Below are 18,152 nucleotides of genomic sequence, written 5' to 3' on the forward strand. Positions count from 1 at the left end.
CGCAAAGCACATCTTTGTTTTTTTTTCAATTGAATTGATGCGCAAATCGTGCATCGCACATGGATGTGCATCTGCGTGCCGTGCGTGGTTTTCACGCAACCATTGACTTCAATGGGCGCGTTGGTGCGTGATAACGCACCAATACAGGACATGCAGTGAGTTTCACGCAACGGACTCTCGCTGCATGAAAACTCGTGCATATGTGATCGCCCCCATTGAAATCCGTGTAATTTCCATGCGCAGCACATGGACGTTATTCACGTTCGTCTGAATGAGCCCTAGGTTTACTTTTAAATGGAATTGTCACTGACAGCACCCACTTAGTAGACCCGTGAACTCCTGTTTAGGACACTTCAACAATATGCACCATGTATGGAAATTGAGAAGCCCTTCTGGCTGATTAGCCACCAGGAAGGACCACTTGACCATATGCATGGCACCTTTCTTACCTACTGGTTTGTAATATTTAGGTTATATAATAGGTGCCCTAATTTTAATAGATATGTGACAGTGACAGACTCCCTTTAGCACTCCATACACTGGTTCAGTTTTCAGCGTCATAAGTCAATGTCCTCCAATATTGCTGCTACTAAAGGGACCCTCTTATTTATTATTTTAATGTACAAAGAGAATGATTTATTATTCATAAGAATGGGGCTGAGCTGCAATACCAGGCACAGCCCATAGACCAGAGTGGTGCTGTTTCTTAAAAACACACACTTTCTTACTTTTTCTGATACATCCAATCCAGGTATGTTTATGGAGTGTTAGGAGACCAGAGTATGAGGGGAACATGGGGAGAACATATATAATATATACAGCTTTAAGCCTGTCTTAAATTCCTATTTGCAGACTGTGCGTTCCGGAGAGTACGCCATTCACGGCAGTTTTGAAGTTTGCCGCAGAGGAGGTAAGTACAGTGCTCATCTTATAAAACAATACTAGGTCTGGGGGAATCCTGCATATGCCACCCCAGCATGTCCAAACCTCTGTGATCGCCAAGCAGCTGTTTTTCTAATATTGACGTTCACTAATTTCTGAAATATGAAATAATAATACATTTATTGTTTCATTGCATTTCCAATTTGTGGATTATTTCCCGTTGCATTTGTGACTCTTCCATAATGTGGTTATATGAGATGGACTAAGTAAATGAGGGACGTCGGCTGGAAAAGATTGCTTACTGCTCCTTTTTGCCGACTGATTAAAATGTCAATGCGGGAGCAGGTTTCCATAGCAACCGTTATTGTAATGATGACGTGAACATTCTGACACACACACACACACACACACACACCGACCGTCCCTTGCAGTTTCTAGTCACCAGCTGGATGTTGGTTTCTGAAGACGAGTATTCATTAATTTATAAAAACATAGGGCCTCACTTATCAAAGTTTTATAATGTAAAACTGGACTTGTTGTCCACAACAACCAATCACTGTGCAGCTTTCATTTTTCCACAGCAGTAAAAGCTGAACTGTGGTTGCTATGGGCAACAAAAGGCAGTTTTTATGTCAGATGGTTTTGATAAATGAGGCCCATAGTATTTTTTTTTAAATTAAAAAAAATTAAGATACACTATATGGGCAAAAGTATGTGGACACCTGACCATCACACACATATTAGCTTGTTGGATAGTGTGACGATCGCCAATCTCCGGTCACATCACATGGGTGAACTACACTACTGAGCTTATTAATTTACCACATAAATCCATGCCCACCTACTCTAGATGACAGGATTATGCTAAATTACTCCCGTAGGTTCCAACACCCCAATAATTTATACCACAGTGTGCTACCACCACCTATACTTATCTAGGCAATAGGGGCCTTCGTCTCTATGTTCCCTTACACCAGTTACAATAACACAGGTTATCTAAATGGAACATAAAATACAGGTAACGTTCCTCACCTTCGGAAGATTAAGTTCTGTAAGACTACAAGGAAGAGACTTATAAATATTTCAAATTTAGTACACAATAGTGCAGTGCAATACAAAAAATAGTTGTCCGATTAAAAGATGAAAAATATACGTACAGTCACAATGCAATCAGTTTATAAAAATAAAAGTGATAAAAGAAACAGAACAAAACCTTACTGATGTACAGCGGTGATATCCTGGCTGTGGGGACAGCTGAAATATGGGCAGTCACTCCAACCGAGATATGGATCCCCAACGACTGACACTGCCCCTCACTTCTCATGGCCTTTTAAACCCAGTTTGTCCCTCCAGTTCACTGGCTGGTGATGTCACTGAGAGGAGGCTGTTCATATGATGAAGCGTACGCCTCCGATTACACAGTTGTATTTCTATAGAGAAACATATAAGTGGTCATGTGTCCTTGCAGGAATCCCCTAGAAATATAATATTACCTGCATTCACCTGTGCAGACATTTACCAACCAGGGCATATCAAACACCACTATAATAGGCCCATGTTTTTAGCAAATTCCAGGTAGTTCCTCTGGGTGTAGGGATGTGAATTTGACATATATATGAGGGCTATTTCCCCTGATCATAACTAGCTATGTGGGACACTACAAATATCAATTATGATGGGGTTTGCCTTGATGTATCATATTTTCTTTGAAACATGTGACAATGGCCTATGCTTACCTTGTCCACATGGCAGACACACCATTGGTATCCATTTGTATAGCTTTAGATGTTTGGTCAGGATGTGTGGGCAATTACTTCTAACCCTGGGTGAGAATGTTATCTGATGCTAGATACAGGCCCTGGTGACAAATTCTTAATCAACACATCTCGCACCTTGGTGAGGAAACGGCCAATTACACATTTACCTGACAGTGGACGTCCTTTGATGGCCAAAGATATGCATTTCTTAGGTAAAACAGATCTGTCAGAAGGAGTTATGAACTGACCACTTAATAACCTACTTTTGATGATATTCCCTATAACACCACAGATAGCCTATTCCAAAACCATAGGCTCTGATATAGAGTTGATCCCCCTTTTGCGGCTATAACAGCTTCCATTGTTCCAGGAAGGTTTTCTCCAAGATTTTGGAACGTGTCTGTGGGAGTTTTTGCCCATTCATCCAGAAGAGCATTTGTGAGATCAGACACTGATGTTGAATGAGAAGATCTCCGTTCTAGTTCATCCCAAAGGTGTTGAATGGGGTTGAGGTCCGGACTCTATGCGGGTCAGTGAAATTCTTCCACACACAACTCGCCCAACCATGCTTTTATGGAACCGGTTTTGTGCACTGGGGCACAGTCATACTGGAACAAGAAAGGGACCAAACCCCAAACTGTTCTCAAAAAGTTGGATGTATACAATTGTCTATAATGTCTTGGTAGGCTGCAGCATTAACCCCTTAAGGACACAGACAATTTTGTATTTTTTCATCTTTGTTTTCCAAGAGCCATACATTTTTTATTTGTCAATTTTGTATATTTTTTTTGTGGGATGTACCATATAATGTTTTGAGTAACTTTAAAAAAAAAAAATTGTGGGGTGGAATTGAAAAAAATTGCAATTCCACCATAGTTTTCTGGGTTTTATTTTCACAGGTATTGTACTGACCCTTTTTTTCAGTGGGTCAGTACAAGAATTAATATTGTTGTTTTTTTTAATACTTTTAAAAAATAATAACAATTTGTTAAAAAAAAATTGATTTGTGTCACTATATTCTGAGACCCATAACTTTTTTTATTATTCAGTCGATGAAGCGGTGTGGGGGCTTGTTTTTTGCGGGGCAAGCTGTAGTTTTCATTGGTACCATTTTGGGGTACATACGACTTGATCACTTTTTATTCCGTGTCGTTAAAGGGGTGGTCCAAGATTGGAAAATCATGGCTGCTTTCTTCCAAAAACAGCAGCACACCTCCATGGATTATATCTGGTATTGCTACCAGCTCCATTGAAGTAAATGGGGCTGAGCTGCAATACCACTAGACTGATTGTGGACCAATAGACAGGTGTGTCTCGGTTTTTGGAATAAAGCGGTCATGTTTTTTTTTTTAATCCTGGACAACCTGTTTAACATAAGGAAATAAGGGGTGTAGCCTAAACCCTGGAGAATAGCCCCAGACCATTATCCCTCCTCCCCCAAATTTACATTAGGCGCTATGCATTCCAGTAGATGCCTTTCTCTTGACATTCGACAAACTCAAATTTGTTCATCAGACTGCCAGATACTGAAACATGATTCTTCACCCCATGCTCCAGAGTCCAGTGGTGGCGTGCTTTACACCACTCCGGCCGACACTTGGCATTACTCATGTTGATCTCTTGGCTTGCGTGCAGCTGTTCGACCATGGAAACCAATTTCATGAAACTCTCGATGCAGATTTCTCGTGCTGATGTCAATACTCTATGAGTGATACTACAGAGTAGGGATGCACGGTGCATCGAAACTTCGAAACTGTTTCGATACTGTGCATCCCTAAACGGTTCGATACCGCTATTTCCTGTATTTCGATACGGAGCTGCGCAGCCGCACAGCTCAGTATAGTAATACATGAATGTATGGGAGCGCGGCTGCGGCTGTGTAATTCAGCCACAGCCCCGCTCCTGAGTCATGATAAGTTCGCGGGGTCAGGATGATGCGATGCGGTCGGCGCTGCACTAATGAGCGGCGGCACTGAAGACCGAACATGGCGGGCGCGCTGCAAAACACCCCCATGTTCTGTCTCCAGTGCCTGAACCGCTGCTCATTAGTGCAGCGCCGGCCGCACCTCATGCTGACCGCGCACGCACTTCCTGTCAGGAGCGGGGCAATGGCTGTATTACACAGCCGCAGCCCCGCTCTATAACGGCGGAGATCAGAGAAACCTCTCATCTCCGCCGTTATTTCCCTGAATGCTGCGATCACAGTTGACTGCAGCATTCAGGACCAAATGAGCAGGGGGGATGCCCCTGGATCGCGTCACAGAAAATTCCTGTGACGCGATCGAGGGCCATACCATATATGGGCAGACAGCTCCGGGTCTATTGACGGACCCCAGGGCTGTCTTACCATATTTCATGTTGTTAGAACATCCCCAAGTATGTCCTAACAACTGCCTGTGTGCTATCCGTCCACAGGCTAATGTACTGGCATATATCTGATATATGTCAGTACATTAAAGTTTAAAAATAAAGTAAAAACAAAGTATTGTTAAATTTTTTTTAAAAATACACATTCACCTTTTTTACAATAAACATTAAAATAAGTCTCAATACATAAAATACACACATTCAGTAATGGCGCGCACAACAATTTTTTTTGCATTATTTATGATGTGTGCGCTGTAAAAAAATGAAATAAACACGGCTTTCAGTCACTTATTAATGTGAGGTGCGAGGTTCGATGAATTTACCCTCCATGTTCCTCACATTAATAGTAATTAACCCCATCATGTACCTCGCACATTAACCCATTATGACTGAGAAACATGATGGGATTACTATTAATGTGAGGTGCGTTCAAAATTCATCATCACACCTTGCGCCTCATTAATAAGTGACTGAAAGCCGTGTTTATTTCATTTTTTTACAGCGTACACATCATAAATAATGCAAAAAAAATTGTTGTTTTCATTACTGTTGGCAAAAGTATCGAAATTGGTATCGAAATCGCAATACTAAACGAAGTATCGGTATCGAAGTCCAAATTCTGGTATCGTGACATCCCTACTACAGAGGATAGGCGATTTATACGCACCACGCACTTTAGCACTCAGCAGCCCCGTCCTGAGTTTGCATAGTCTACCGCTTCTTGGCTGAGCTGTTACTCCTAGACGCTTCCACTTCACAGTAATAGCACTTACAGTTTACACAGGCAGATCTAGCAGATCGGAAAATTCATGACTTGTGGCATCCTATGACATTGCCATCTTATGGATTTTGCTGCAAATCCTCCCTGAATTAGCAGCGGATTTACCTCGGGTTTCATCCCATGCGTCCGCAGCATGCTCTTCTTTCAATGCAGATTTTTTTCCGCTACACGTGGATGGAGGTTTGAAAACACCATCGACTCACATTGTAATGTAAATTGATGCAAATTTGTGATACAGAATACGCACCTCAAATATAACAAGTCTGGCTTCACCCCTAGGGTCAGTTCACACGTTGCGTAAATACTGCAGATTTTGCACAACGGAATTAGTTGCGGAAAATCTGCAGCAAATACAGTAACAGCAAAGTGGATGAGATAAAACAAATCTCATCCACACGCTGCGTAAATACTGAGCAGAAAAACCAGTGGCGTAACTACCGCTGTAGCAGCCATAGCGGCTGCTACGGGGCCTGCGCCGCCAGCCGGCACAGCCCCACGCCCGGAAGCTCCGCTAGCAGCCGCTATGGCTGCTACAGCGTTAGCGACAGCAAATTCAATAGTGATGCTATTAAACACTATGCAGATGCTACTGAACACTATGACAGAGCAGGGCCCCCAAAGCCACACAACGCTGACCCCGCTGGTCCCGCTTCCCGAATGCTGGAGCAAGGAGCTGACGGCTCCTTGATCCAGCGTTCACTGTGCCGTGAGCGGCTCGGCGCAGGCAGGCGCGATGTTGTGACGTCATTGCCTGTCTGCGCCGAGTCACTCACCGCACAGATCGGAGGAGAAGGATCCTCCACCCATCGTGAGAACGGGGATAGGTAAGTAATTATGATAATATTTTTCTATTAGGCACTTTGGGGCATTATACTGGGTAGGGAAGGGGGGCTGATATGGTAGCTGCTATAGGAGCATTTTACTATATGGGGGGCATTATTCTGTATGGGGGCATTACACTGTGGGGACAGCAATGGGGGACATTATACTGTGGGGACAGCTATGGATGGCATTATGCTGTGGGTGCAGCTAATATTTAGAGATTCTCTAGTGACTGGTATAGTGCCAAGGGACTGGCGCAGGGCAAACGTGGTGCCTATTTTCAAAAAGGGTCTAGGTCTTCCCCGGGTAATTATAGACCAGTAAGCTTAACATCGATCGTGGGGAAAATGTTTGAGTGGCTATTGAGGGACTATATACAGGATTATGTGACAATAAATAGTATTATAAGTGACAGCCAGCACGGTTTTACTAAGGACAGAAGTTGTCAAACTAACCTAATCTGTTTTTATGAAGAGGTGAGCAGAAGTCTAGACAGAGGGGCCCTCTGTGGATATAGTGTTTTTGGACTTTGCAAAGGCATTTGACACTGTCCCCCATAGACGCCTAATGGGTAAATTAAGGACTATAGGTTTAGAAAGTATAGTTTGTAATTGGATTGAGAATTGGCTCAAGGACCGTATCCAGAGAGTTGTGGTCAATGATTCCTACTCTGAATGGTCCCCGGTTATAAGTGGTGTACCCCAGGGTTCAGTGCTGGGACCACTATTATTCAACTTATTTATTAATGATATTTCTATTTTTGCAGATGACACCAAGCTATGTAATATAGTTCAGTCTATGGAAGATGTTCATGAATTGCAAGCGGATTTAAACAAACTGAGTGTTTGGACGTCCACTTGGCAGATGAAGTTTAATGTAGATAAATGTAAAGTTATGCATCTGGGTACCAACAACCTGCATGCATCATATGTCCTAGGGGGAGCTACACTGGGGGAGTCACTTGTTGAGAAGGATCTGGGTGTTCTTGTAAATCATAAACTCAATAACAGCATGCAATGTCAATCAGCTGCTTCAAAGGCCAGCAAGATATTGTCGTGTATTAAAAAAGGCATGGACTCGCGGTACAGGGATGTAATATTACCACTTTACAAAGCATTAGTGAGCCCTCATCTAGAATATGCAGTTCAGTTCTGGGCTCCAGTTCATAGAAAGGATGCCCTGGAGGTGGAAAAAAAACTACAAAGAAGAGCAACGAAGCTAATTAGGGGCATGGAGAATCCAAGTAATGAGGAAAGATTAAAAGAACTAAACCTATTTAGCCTTGAAAAAGACGACTAAGGGGGGACATGATTAACTTATATAAATATATTAATGGCACATACAAAAAATATGGTGAAATCCTGTTCCATGTAAAACCCCCTCAAAAAACAAGGGGGAACTTTCTCCGTCTGGAGAAAAAAAAAAGGGTCAACCTGCAGAGGCGACAAGCCTTCTTTACTGTGAGAACTGTGAATCTATGGAATAGCCTACCGCAGGAGCCGTCACAGCAGGGACAGTAGATGGCTTTAAAAAAGGCTTAGATAATTTCCTAGAACAAAAAAATATTAGCTCCTATGAGAAATGTTTCCCTTCCCTTTTCCCATCCCTTCTTTGAACTTGATGGACGTGTCTTTTTTCAACCGTACTATGTAACTATGGGGGGAGCATTATACTGTGGGGGCAGCTATTGGGGGGCATTATACTGTGGGGGCAGCTATGGGGGGGCATTATACAGTGGGGACATCTATGGGGGCATTATACTGTGGGGGTAGCTATGACAGGCATTATACTGTGGGGGCAGCTATGGGGGCATTATACTGTGTAGGGCATTATACTGTGGCGGCTGGTGTGGGGGGCATTATACTGTGTGGGGCCAGCTGTGGGGGGCATTATACTATGGGGGCATTATGTTGTGTGGGGGCAGCTATGGGGAGCATTATACTGTGTTGGGGCAGCGATGGGGGCATTGTACTGTGGGGCAGCTATGGGGGGCATTATACTGTGTGGGGGCAGCTATGGGGGCATTATGCTGTGTGGGGCAGCTATGGCGATATTATGCTGTGTGGGGGCAGCCATGGGGCATTATGCTGTATGGGGGGATTTGTTTGGGCATTGCTCTGTATGAGGGCATCTGTGTGGGCATTATACTGTATGGGGGCATCTGTGTGGGCATTATACTGTATGGGGCATCTGTGTGGGCATTATACTGTGTGGTGTCAGCTATGGGGGCATTATACTCTGTGGGGGGCACTATGGGAGCATGATACTGTGTGAACTGAACTGGGTGTGTATGGGCGGGGATTGGGTAGGATTAGAGGTGTGGCTTAAAAGAAAAAAAAGATTGCCGCTGCGCGCCACATTGATTATGCCTCCTTGTGAGATTTGAAAGTAAAGCACTGTCAACCGGGAGGGCTGTATAACACTCTATGGGGAGGCTGTATAGCACTGTCTACAGGGGGGTCTGTATAGTACTGTCTACAGGGGGGCTGTATGGCACTATTTACAGGGGGGCACTATTTACAAGAGCGAGCTGTCTGGGGCACCCAGGGGAGGGGGGCCCAGTATAAAGTTTGCTATGGGGCCCAGTGTTTCCTTGTTACGCCCTTGCCCGCAACAAATAGCAGTTGTTGTGTTTTTTTGCGGCAGGTTCGCATCGATTCCGCCGCAAAAAACGCAACAAGATCTGTCACATAATGTCTGTATAAACACATCTGTTCTGAGTAGGGATGTCACGATACCAGAATTTGGACTTCGATACCGATACTTCGTGTAGTATTGCGATTTCGATACCAATTTCGATACTTTGCCAACAGTAATAAAAAAAAATTCTTCCGTTTTCTGAGGTGAGGCGCGACGTGTGATGAATTTTGAACGCGCCTCACATTAATAGTAATTAATCCCATCATGTTTCTCAGTCATAATGGGTTAATGTGCGAGGTACATGATGGGGTTAATTACTATTAATGTGAGGCACATGGAGGTTAAATTCATCGCACCTCGCGCCTCACATTAATAAGTGAATGAAAGCCGTGTTTATTTAACTTTTTTACAGCGTACACATCATAAATGATGCAAAAAAATTGTTGTGCGCGCCATTACTGAATGTGTGAATATTTTATGTATTGAGACTTATTTTAATGTTTAGTGTAAAAAAGGTGAATGTGTATTTTTTTTTAAATTTAACAATACTTTGTTTTTACTTTATTTTTAAACTTTAATGTACTGACATATATCAGATATGTGCCAGTACATCAGCCTGTGGACAGACAGCACACAGGCAGTTGTTAGGACATACTTGGGTATGTCCTAACAACAAGAAATATGGTAAGACAGCCCTGGGGTCCGTCAATAGACCCTGGGCTGTCTGCCCATATATGGTATGGCCCTCGATCGCGTCACAGGAATTCCCTGTGACGCGATCCAGGGGCATCCCCCCTTCTCATTTTCTCCTGAATGCTGCAGTCAGCTGTGATCGCAGCATTCAGGAGAATAGCGGCGGAGATGAGAGGTTTCTCTGATCTCCGCCGTCATAGAGCGGGGCTGCGGCTGTGTAATACAGTCATTGTCCCGCTCCTGACAGGAAGTGCGTGCGCGGTCAGCATGAGGTGATGCGGCCGGCGCTGCACTAATGAGCGGCGGTTCAGGCACTGGAGACAGAACATGGGGGTGTTTTGTAGTGCGCCCGCCATGTTCTGTCTCCAGTGCCGCTGCTCATTAGTGCAGCGCTGGCCGCATCCCATCATCCTGACCCCGCGAACTTATCATGACTGAGGAGCGGGGCTGTGGCTGAATTACACAGCAGCAGCCGCGCTCCCATACATTCATGTGTTACTATACTGAGCTGTGCGGCTGCGCAGCTCAGTATCGAAATACAGGAAATAGCGGTATCGAACCGTTTAGGGATGCACAGTATCGAAACAGTTTCGAAGTTTCGATGCACCGTGCATCCCTAGTTCTGAGAGCCCCTGAATCTACAACACCATTAAACAAACAAAATGAAGACCAAGGAGCTCTCCAAACAGGTCAGAAACCAAGTTGTGGAGAAGGATAAATCGGGTTTGGAATGGCCCAGACCTATAAATCTCTTATTGTTCTGAAGAGTTTCATTCCACAATGTAGATTTGTGTTGTATTAAGGTTTCGGGAAAGCTGGGTGACAATCCAGAAAGGCTTTGTAATGACCGTTAATAGTAATTACTACCAAGCATTTGTTACACCAAGAGAACTAAGTCATTTTATGGGAAATTCTCTTAAAGGGTTATTACGGTTTCCGCTAATAAAAGCTTAAAGAAGCACTCCACTTTGTTCTTGTATTTCTGCACACCGCACCCCACTGAAACACCAATGTACAAACGGAGGGGGGAAAGAAAAGAATAAAGTGGAGTGCTTCTTTAAAACGATTGTCCGGTTTCAGCAAATGAATGTTATTTTTTGTATAATGAAAAGTTATACAATATTCCAATAGACTTTCTTTATCAATTCCTCATGGTTTCTAAAATCTCTGCTTGCTGTTATTCAGTTAGAACATTTATTGTTTACTTCCAGTGGATAAAATTCTGTCCCGGTCATGTGATGGACACACAGGTGCTGGGATCATTAGCAGACATTGGTCTGATACATACTGTAACGAGCCGTGCACCTGTGTGTCCATCACATGACCAGGACAGATTTTCATCCACTGGAAGAAGGTAATTACGTTTTCTTTGAGTGTCTGCAAGCAGAGATCTGAAGAATTGATACATAAATATATTAAACAATTGCTTAAATTTCCATTAAGCAATAAGTGAATATATTTTATTTGCTGATGGTGGAATATTTCTTGATGTGCAACAAGAATAAAACATTCTAATATTTGTTGTTCTGTTTTGTTAGAGAACGATACCCACCTGTATATATTATTATGAAATCCCATCGGTACTGAAAAGAAACAAAAAGTGAAGCTTTCTTGAATAGTAGGAACCTGTTCTGCTCATAAATGGTTATTAGGTGATAAAATAGTCTGTTATTTCTTTTCCTGTAGTTTAAGGTCCCTGCAGAAACGAGTGCTATCATAACTAATGGTAAGTGTATTTTTGCTCTTCACTTATTGTATTGAAAATAAATATAAGAAACCTGCAGCTGGTATTCCTCCTCCACCGCCGCTGCTTTATCGGCTGCTGTCTTATTGCACTGCCGGACATCAAGGAAAACATCTGCCATGCCAAGTAGGTTCTGGAACTGACAAAGAAGATGCATTGTAGCATCAGTTACATATCTACATTTCTACACGGGTTTGACTGTTTTATTTATTTTCCCTGAGATGCTCGGTTTTAAGGCCTAATTCACACGAGCGTGTTCGGTCCGTGATATACGGTCCATGTGTCGGTCGCTTTTCCCGGACCGAACACACTGCAGGGAGCCGGGCTCCTAGCATCATAGTTATGTATGACGCTAGGAGTCTCTGCCTCGCTGTGGTAAAACTGTCCCGTACTGTAATCATGATTTCAGTACGGGACCGTAGTTCCACGGAGAGGCAGGGACACCTAGCGTCGCACATAACTATGATGCTAGGAGCCCGGCCCCCTGCAGTGTGTTCGGCCCGGAAAATGTGGCCGACACACGGACCGTATATCACGGACCGAACACGCTCGTGTGAATTAGGCCTTAGGGTCACACGGGATCCATCATTGCATTTTATGTTATCCCATAGACCAGTGTTCCCCTACCAGTGGCTTGGGAGCATAGGGATACTATTGTGGCACCAGGGATATCATAGCATTACTAGAACTCGCTGCTCGGGTCACTGGCAGGTACCACTAGGGTAAAAGCCACATCACTGGGTACTATCTTCCTAGGCTTTTTCCCTTTTAATACTCAGTGCAGCTGAACACTAGATGTGGTATTTAAAAGTGGCTCACAACATACAAAAAATGTACTCCGTGTACGGACTCTGCTGCCTGTGAGTACGGGTGGGTGGTGGCCCCATCCTGATGTCAGATGTGCACGCCCCCACCCTGACGTCAGAAAGGTCTCGGCCTCCATGTACTATACAGTTCTCTATAGAGTAGCAGGCAGCAGCACAGGGCAGGGAAGAGAATGTGATGAGCTTTGCTGCTGTCCGGTCTCTAGTATGTGAAAGGCACTTCACTAGAAGAAGTAGTGCAGGTCTGCGGAGGCTCCATGTTCTCTCTTCTCCCTCTCTACAGCACTGTAACCGGCAGCAGCAGAGCGCAGGGAAGAGAATGTGATGAGCTCTGCTGCTGTCCGGTCTCTAGTATGTGAAAGGCGCTTCACTAGAAGAAGTAGTGCAGGTCTGCGGAGACTCCATGTTCTCCTCCCTCTCTACAGCACTGTAACCGGCAGCAGCAGAGCGCAGGGAAGAGAATGTGATGAGCTCTGCTGCCGTCTGGTCTCTAGTATGTGAAAGGCGATTCAGTAGCAGAAGAAGCGCAGGTCTAGCGAGGGTACAAGGGAGCCACCGCCAGACCTTCTTCTGCTACTCAGGCACCTTTCACATACTAGAGACCGGACGGCAGCAGAGCTCATCACATTCTCTTCCCTGCGCTCTGCTGCTGCCGGTTACCGTGCTGTAGAGAGGGAGAAGAGGGGACAGGGAGCGGCGCCGCCAGACCTTCTTCTGCTACTTAAGCGTGCTCATCTGATGTCTGGATGGGGCCACCACCCACCCATACGCGCAGGCAGCAGAGACCGTACACTGAGTACATTCAAACGGTGTACAGATATAAGAGATAAAATGTAATAGAAAAGTGGCAGCGGCTATTTAAAACACATATAACACAAAAAAGAGCCCAAATTCATTATAGAGTATATTATAATATATATTTAGATTACACATGCTGCTAGAAAATAAATAGTTGATTGAACGTTTAGTAACACTTTAAATGAATCAATATATTAATTATTCTTCATGCATTTATTTGTTTGCCCTACAGATGGAGTAGGATTGAATCCAGCACAGACTGCTGGTAAGTGGGAATGGCCAGAATTGGGGGTGCTCTGGGTTGATGTTTTGTTTCCATGTTTCAGAGATCCAACTTCAGGCATTATGTTTTTGCACTTTAATTCATTTTCCTGATTTAGATAAAGCATTTATAAATTACTTATTAGGGAATTCTAAGTTAAAAGTGATGAGTCCTCAGTTCACGACCGTCATGTGATAATCTGTTTGATAGAGAAGCTACAAAGAGCAGCGGTTGTGCTGGAGGACATAGACAGCTTATTAATTTCAACAGTCACAGTGTAATGCTTCATTTCCCCTCTGGTGGCGCTGCAGGGCAGTTCAACTTGCTATTTGGTTCTCCCACAAGTTAGAGCTGATTGCTAGGGGTCCCAGCAGCGGGTCACCCTGTGGTCAGTTTATCCTAAGGAGACACCTTTAAAGAGGCTCTGTCACCACATTATAAGTGCCCTATCTCCTATATAAGGAGATCGGCGCTATAATGTAGGTGACAGAAGGGCTTTTTATTTAATAAAACGATCAATTTTCACCACTTTATTAGCGATTTTAGATTTATGCTAATGAGTTTCTCAATGGACAACTGGGCGTGTTTTACTATTGACCAAGTGGGCGTTGTACAGAGGAGCGTATGATGCTGACCAATCAGTGACCAATCAGCGTCATGCACTCCTCTCCATTCATATAGGCAGCGCATAGGGTTCCTTTTAGATCAGTATGTGCTGTCTTATACGAACACATTAACGATACTGAAGTGTTTAGACAGTGAATAGACATTCCACAGGCTGTCTATTCACAATCTCTGCACTTCGTTACTCTGTCTGTAGTAGTTACAGCAGAGGAAGCGTAATCTCGCGAGATTACACTGTAGATGACAGGTTACAACGAGATTACGCTTCCTCTGCTGTAACTAACCAGAGAAACATTAACGAACTGCAGGGATTGTGAATAAACATCTTGTGGAATGTCTATTCACTGTCTAAACACTTCAGTATTGTTAATGTGTTAGTATAAGACAGCACATACTAATCTAAAAGGATCCCTATGTGCTGGCTAAATGAATGGAGAGGAGTGCAGGACGCTGATTGGTCAGCGTCATACACTCCCCTGTACAACACCCACTTGGTCAATAGTAAAATACGCCCAATTGTCCATTGAGAAACTCATTAGCATAAATCTAAAATCGCTAATGTGGTGAAAATTGATCGTTTTTTTAAATAAAAAGCACTGCTGTCACCTACATTATAGCGCCGATCTCATTATGTAGGAGATGGGCACTTATAATGTGGTGACAGAGTCTCTTTAACAAATAAGGATTGTTCAAAGTGGACAACCCCTTTAAGTAATTAGCAACGGTCCTCATAGTGACAAAATATTAGAGAGAAAAAATGTGTCTGCTCTTACATAATCATTTTTTTTTCTTCTAACTTCCATGTGTTCTCTGTCATTGACTTTTACTGCACGACCTACAATACGGTTTCTATAGCCCACATTTAATTTTCATTTTCTTTTAGATTTACGATAACTTAGTGCTAACAGTTTATATTTTGCTTTACCATTTTGTAAACAAACATAAACCTGTTCCCGTACTCGTTTACTGTATCTGACTTTTGTACTTTTATTTGCTTGTCGGAAGTTACCTTCACCCGACACTATATCTGTGTTCACGCAAGTTTCTAAATTAATTTAAGACCTTCTGATCCTGGGTAATTTACAATTCATCCTGATGATTTTTCCACATTGCCATTAAAAATTTAGTCCCAGCAGCAACTGGGTGCCACTTAGCAACAGTGGGCAAAGAGCTTCACAGATCATATTAAAATGAAGATGTAATTTCAGCACGCATGAAGCAATTAATTCCGGCTTCTTACTGTGTAATTAATATACCTGTCATTTGCTTGTGTAATGAACCTATCCAACATTAACTGTTCTGGAACTGCGTGCAAAGTACTAAAATAAGTTCTATCTTCTATAGATTTCCAGTAACATTTTTGTAAAGGCCGATAGTAGATAAAGCTTATTTATTGTATAACGAAAAGATATACAATTTTGTGATATATACTTTTTGTAGCCGGTTCTCATGATTTTGAAGATCTCTGCTTGCTGTCGTTTAAGAGTATGTTCACACGCTTAACAAATAACGGCTGTAAAATACGGAGCTGTTTTCAAGGGAAAACAGACTCTGATTATCAGCCGTTTTTTATGCATCAAGCGTTTTTTTTAGATTTTTTACGCCCGTTTTTGGAGCAGTTTTTCTATTGAGGCAATGAAAAACAACTCCAAAAACGGCTCAAGACGTGACATGCACTTCTTTTTTACGGGGCGTTTCATTACAAGCCGTTTTTACAAACGGCGCATAAAAAAAACACCCCGTGGGAACGGATCGCCGTTTTTCCAATTGAAATCAATGGGCAGATGTTTGGAGGCATTCAGCTCCTGTATTTTCAGCTGTTTTTCAGGGGATTTACAGGCAAAAAAAAAGCTGAAAATAGGCCGTGTGAACATAGCCTCATAGGAACCTTCACTGTTTTCTTGTAGGGGATTATAATCTGTCCTGGTCATGTAATTATCACAGCTCTGATACACCTATTGTAATGAGCCTTGCGGCTGTGTGTCCATCACATGACCTGGAAAGATTTCTATCCACTGGAAGTAAACAGTGAAGGTTCCTATTGAACAGCAGCAAGCAGAAATCTTGAAAACCGCAAGAAATTTAGGGCCTGTTCACAACAGCGTTGGCTTTCCGTTCCAGGGTTCCGTTGGAGGTTTCCGTCGGGTGAACCCCGCAACGGAAAGTGAAACCACAGCTTCCGTTTCCGTCACCATTGATATCAATGGTGACGGAAACATTGCTAATGGTTTCTGTTCGTCACCATTCCGGCAGGTTTCCGTTTTAATGACGGAATCAATAGCGGAGTCGACTGCGCTATTGATTCCGTCGGAAAAACTGAATCCTGCCGGAACAGTGACAAACGGAAACCATTAGCAATGTCTCCGTCACCATTGATATCAATGGTGACTGAAACGGAAGCTGTGGTTTCCCTTTCCGTTGCGGGGCTCACCCGACGGAAACCTCCAACGGAACCCTGGAACGGAAAGCCAACGCTGATGTAAACAGGCCCTGAGACAGAAAGTATTTTGGAAAATTGTATAACTTTGTCTCATCTAATGAATAAGGCTGGATTCATACTATTCAATTTTGTAGCGGTTTAAACATGCATTTGTTTTGGTAGACAAACTTCCCTTGTGTTTTAATAGTTCATAAACCAAAACAAAAAATGCATTTCTAAAATGCAATAGAAATGCACAGTGTGAACCCAGCCTGAGCGTTATTTGCTGAAACCATAATACCCCTTTAAAGAGTTTTGTTTTGTTTTTTTCCTATTGCTACTTACATTTTTTCGGTGTGAATATTACTGCCCAGAGAAAAATTGATGATGACAAAAAGTACTTTATAGTAGATTCCATTTATAAACGATTCATCCCTTCTTAAAGGGCTAGATTTTATGTCTTTTTTTTTTTTTTTTTAGGAAATGTATTCCTTAAACATGGATCAGAACTTCGACTCATTCCCAGAGACCGAGTGGGTAGCCGTTAATATCTGGACATTTTGCTATGTGAATTTCTCTTGGAAAAATAAAAAAACAAACTAATTTATTCTGGGCTTTTTAAAAAAAAAAAAAAAAAGATCAGACTGAGTTTTAAGTCGGTTTTAAGATTTAATTCAGTCGGGCCCATTTCCCTTTAAAATCAAAGTGACTTTGAAGATTAAAGATCTGTGAGCTTTAATTATTGCTCATGTCTATATTGCTTTTGCAACTCTATGGATATAGTCCGTCACTTTTGTAGAGCAGAGTTGATCGTGTATGCGTGTTCTTAACATTTTGTTATACATGTCACTATGTAAAAAAAAAAATGCAACTTTTTTTCTGATATCTGGTGGATTTATGTACAGAGATATAATTGTAAAAGCAAAATTATTCACACTAATATCTTAACATCCCGTAGACTGCGAATAATCTGACACATTTTCAGTGATGATTTGGGATCACTTCATTTTGTTGTTCCCTATATAAGTGTTATATAGCCTGTATAGAGGCACACAGTCCCCACAGCTCTGTATACTGTACCGTATGACTGAGATAATGCGTACAAGGACCCCAAACACTGGTGTGGATGGCATATTACAGCTCGGAGGGTCAGGAGACCATGGCTTCAATGAAGAACAAGACGTTATTACACAATATGCAGCAAGTTATTGATGATTTTTGCTGAGAAGTAGAAAGTATATATTGGTAAAAAAAATTGTTACAGATTAAATTACACTTTTTTTCTCCCAGTTCTGAGTGTGAGTTTTATTGTTTGTTCATGGGTTTTTTTTTTTTATGTTTTTTTTTGTTTCCTTATTTTCTCTGAATATTATTGGCAACAACATCTCTTTTATGTCATCAAGGGACCAAAAGTTACACTGCTATATACTGAGGAACACCATTACAGCACCCAGAAAGCTTTTCTGAACTTTCTATATACATCTTCTGAAAATTTGTATTCATTTTTTATTTGTTCATTGCTCATCAGCTTGTCATGGC

General features: G+C 42.5%; 1 protein-coding gene across 4 annotated transcripts in view; it reads left to right on the forward strand.

Annotated features, from left to right (window-relative positions):
* The window catches only part of UFM1 (ubiquitin fold modifier 1), a 32,506-nt gene extending 14,604 nt beyond the window's left edge, over nt 1-17,902 (forward strand). For all 4 annotated transcript variants that reach the window (XM_075851743.1, XM_075851746.1, XM_075851744.1 and 1 more), the window contains 4 exons: nt 853-910; nt 11,629-11,668; nt 13,541-13,573; nt 17,094-17,902. In XM_075851743.1, the coding sequence (XP_075707858.1) occupies nt 853-910; nt 11,629-11,668; nt 13,541-13,573; nt 17,094-17,161 (199 nt within the window). In that variant the 3' untranslated portion in view covers nt 17,162-17,902. The remainder of the gene's footprint in view (nt 1-852; nt 911-11,628; nt 11,669-13,540; nt 13,574-17,093) is intronic.
* Nucleotides 17,903-18,152: the final 250 nt, after the last annotated feature.

Source organism: Rhinoderma darwinii, chromosome 2 (assembly GCF_050947455.1).
Source record: "Rhinoderma darwinii isolate aRhiDar2 chromosome 2, aRhiDar2.hap1, whole genome shotgun sequence".
NCBI lineage: Eukaryota > Metazoa > Chordata > Amphibia > Anura > Rhinodermatidae > Rhinoderma > Rhinoderma darwinii.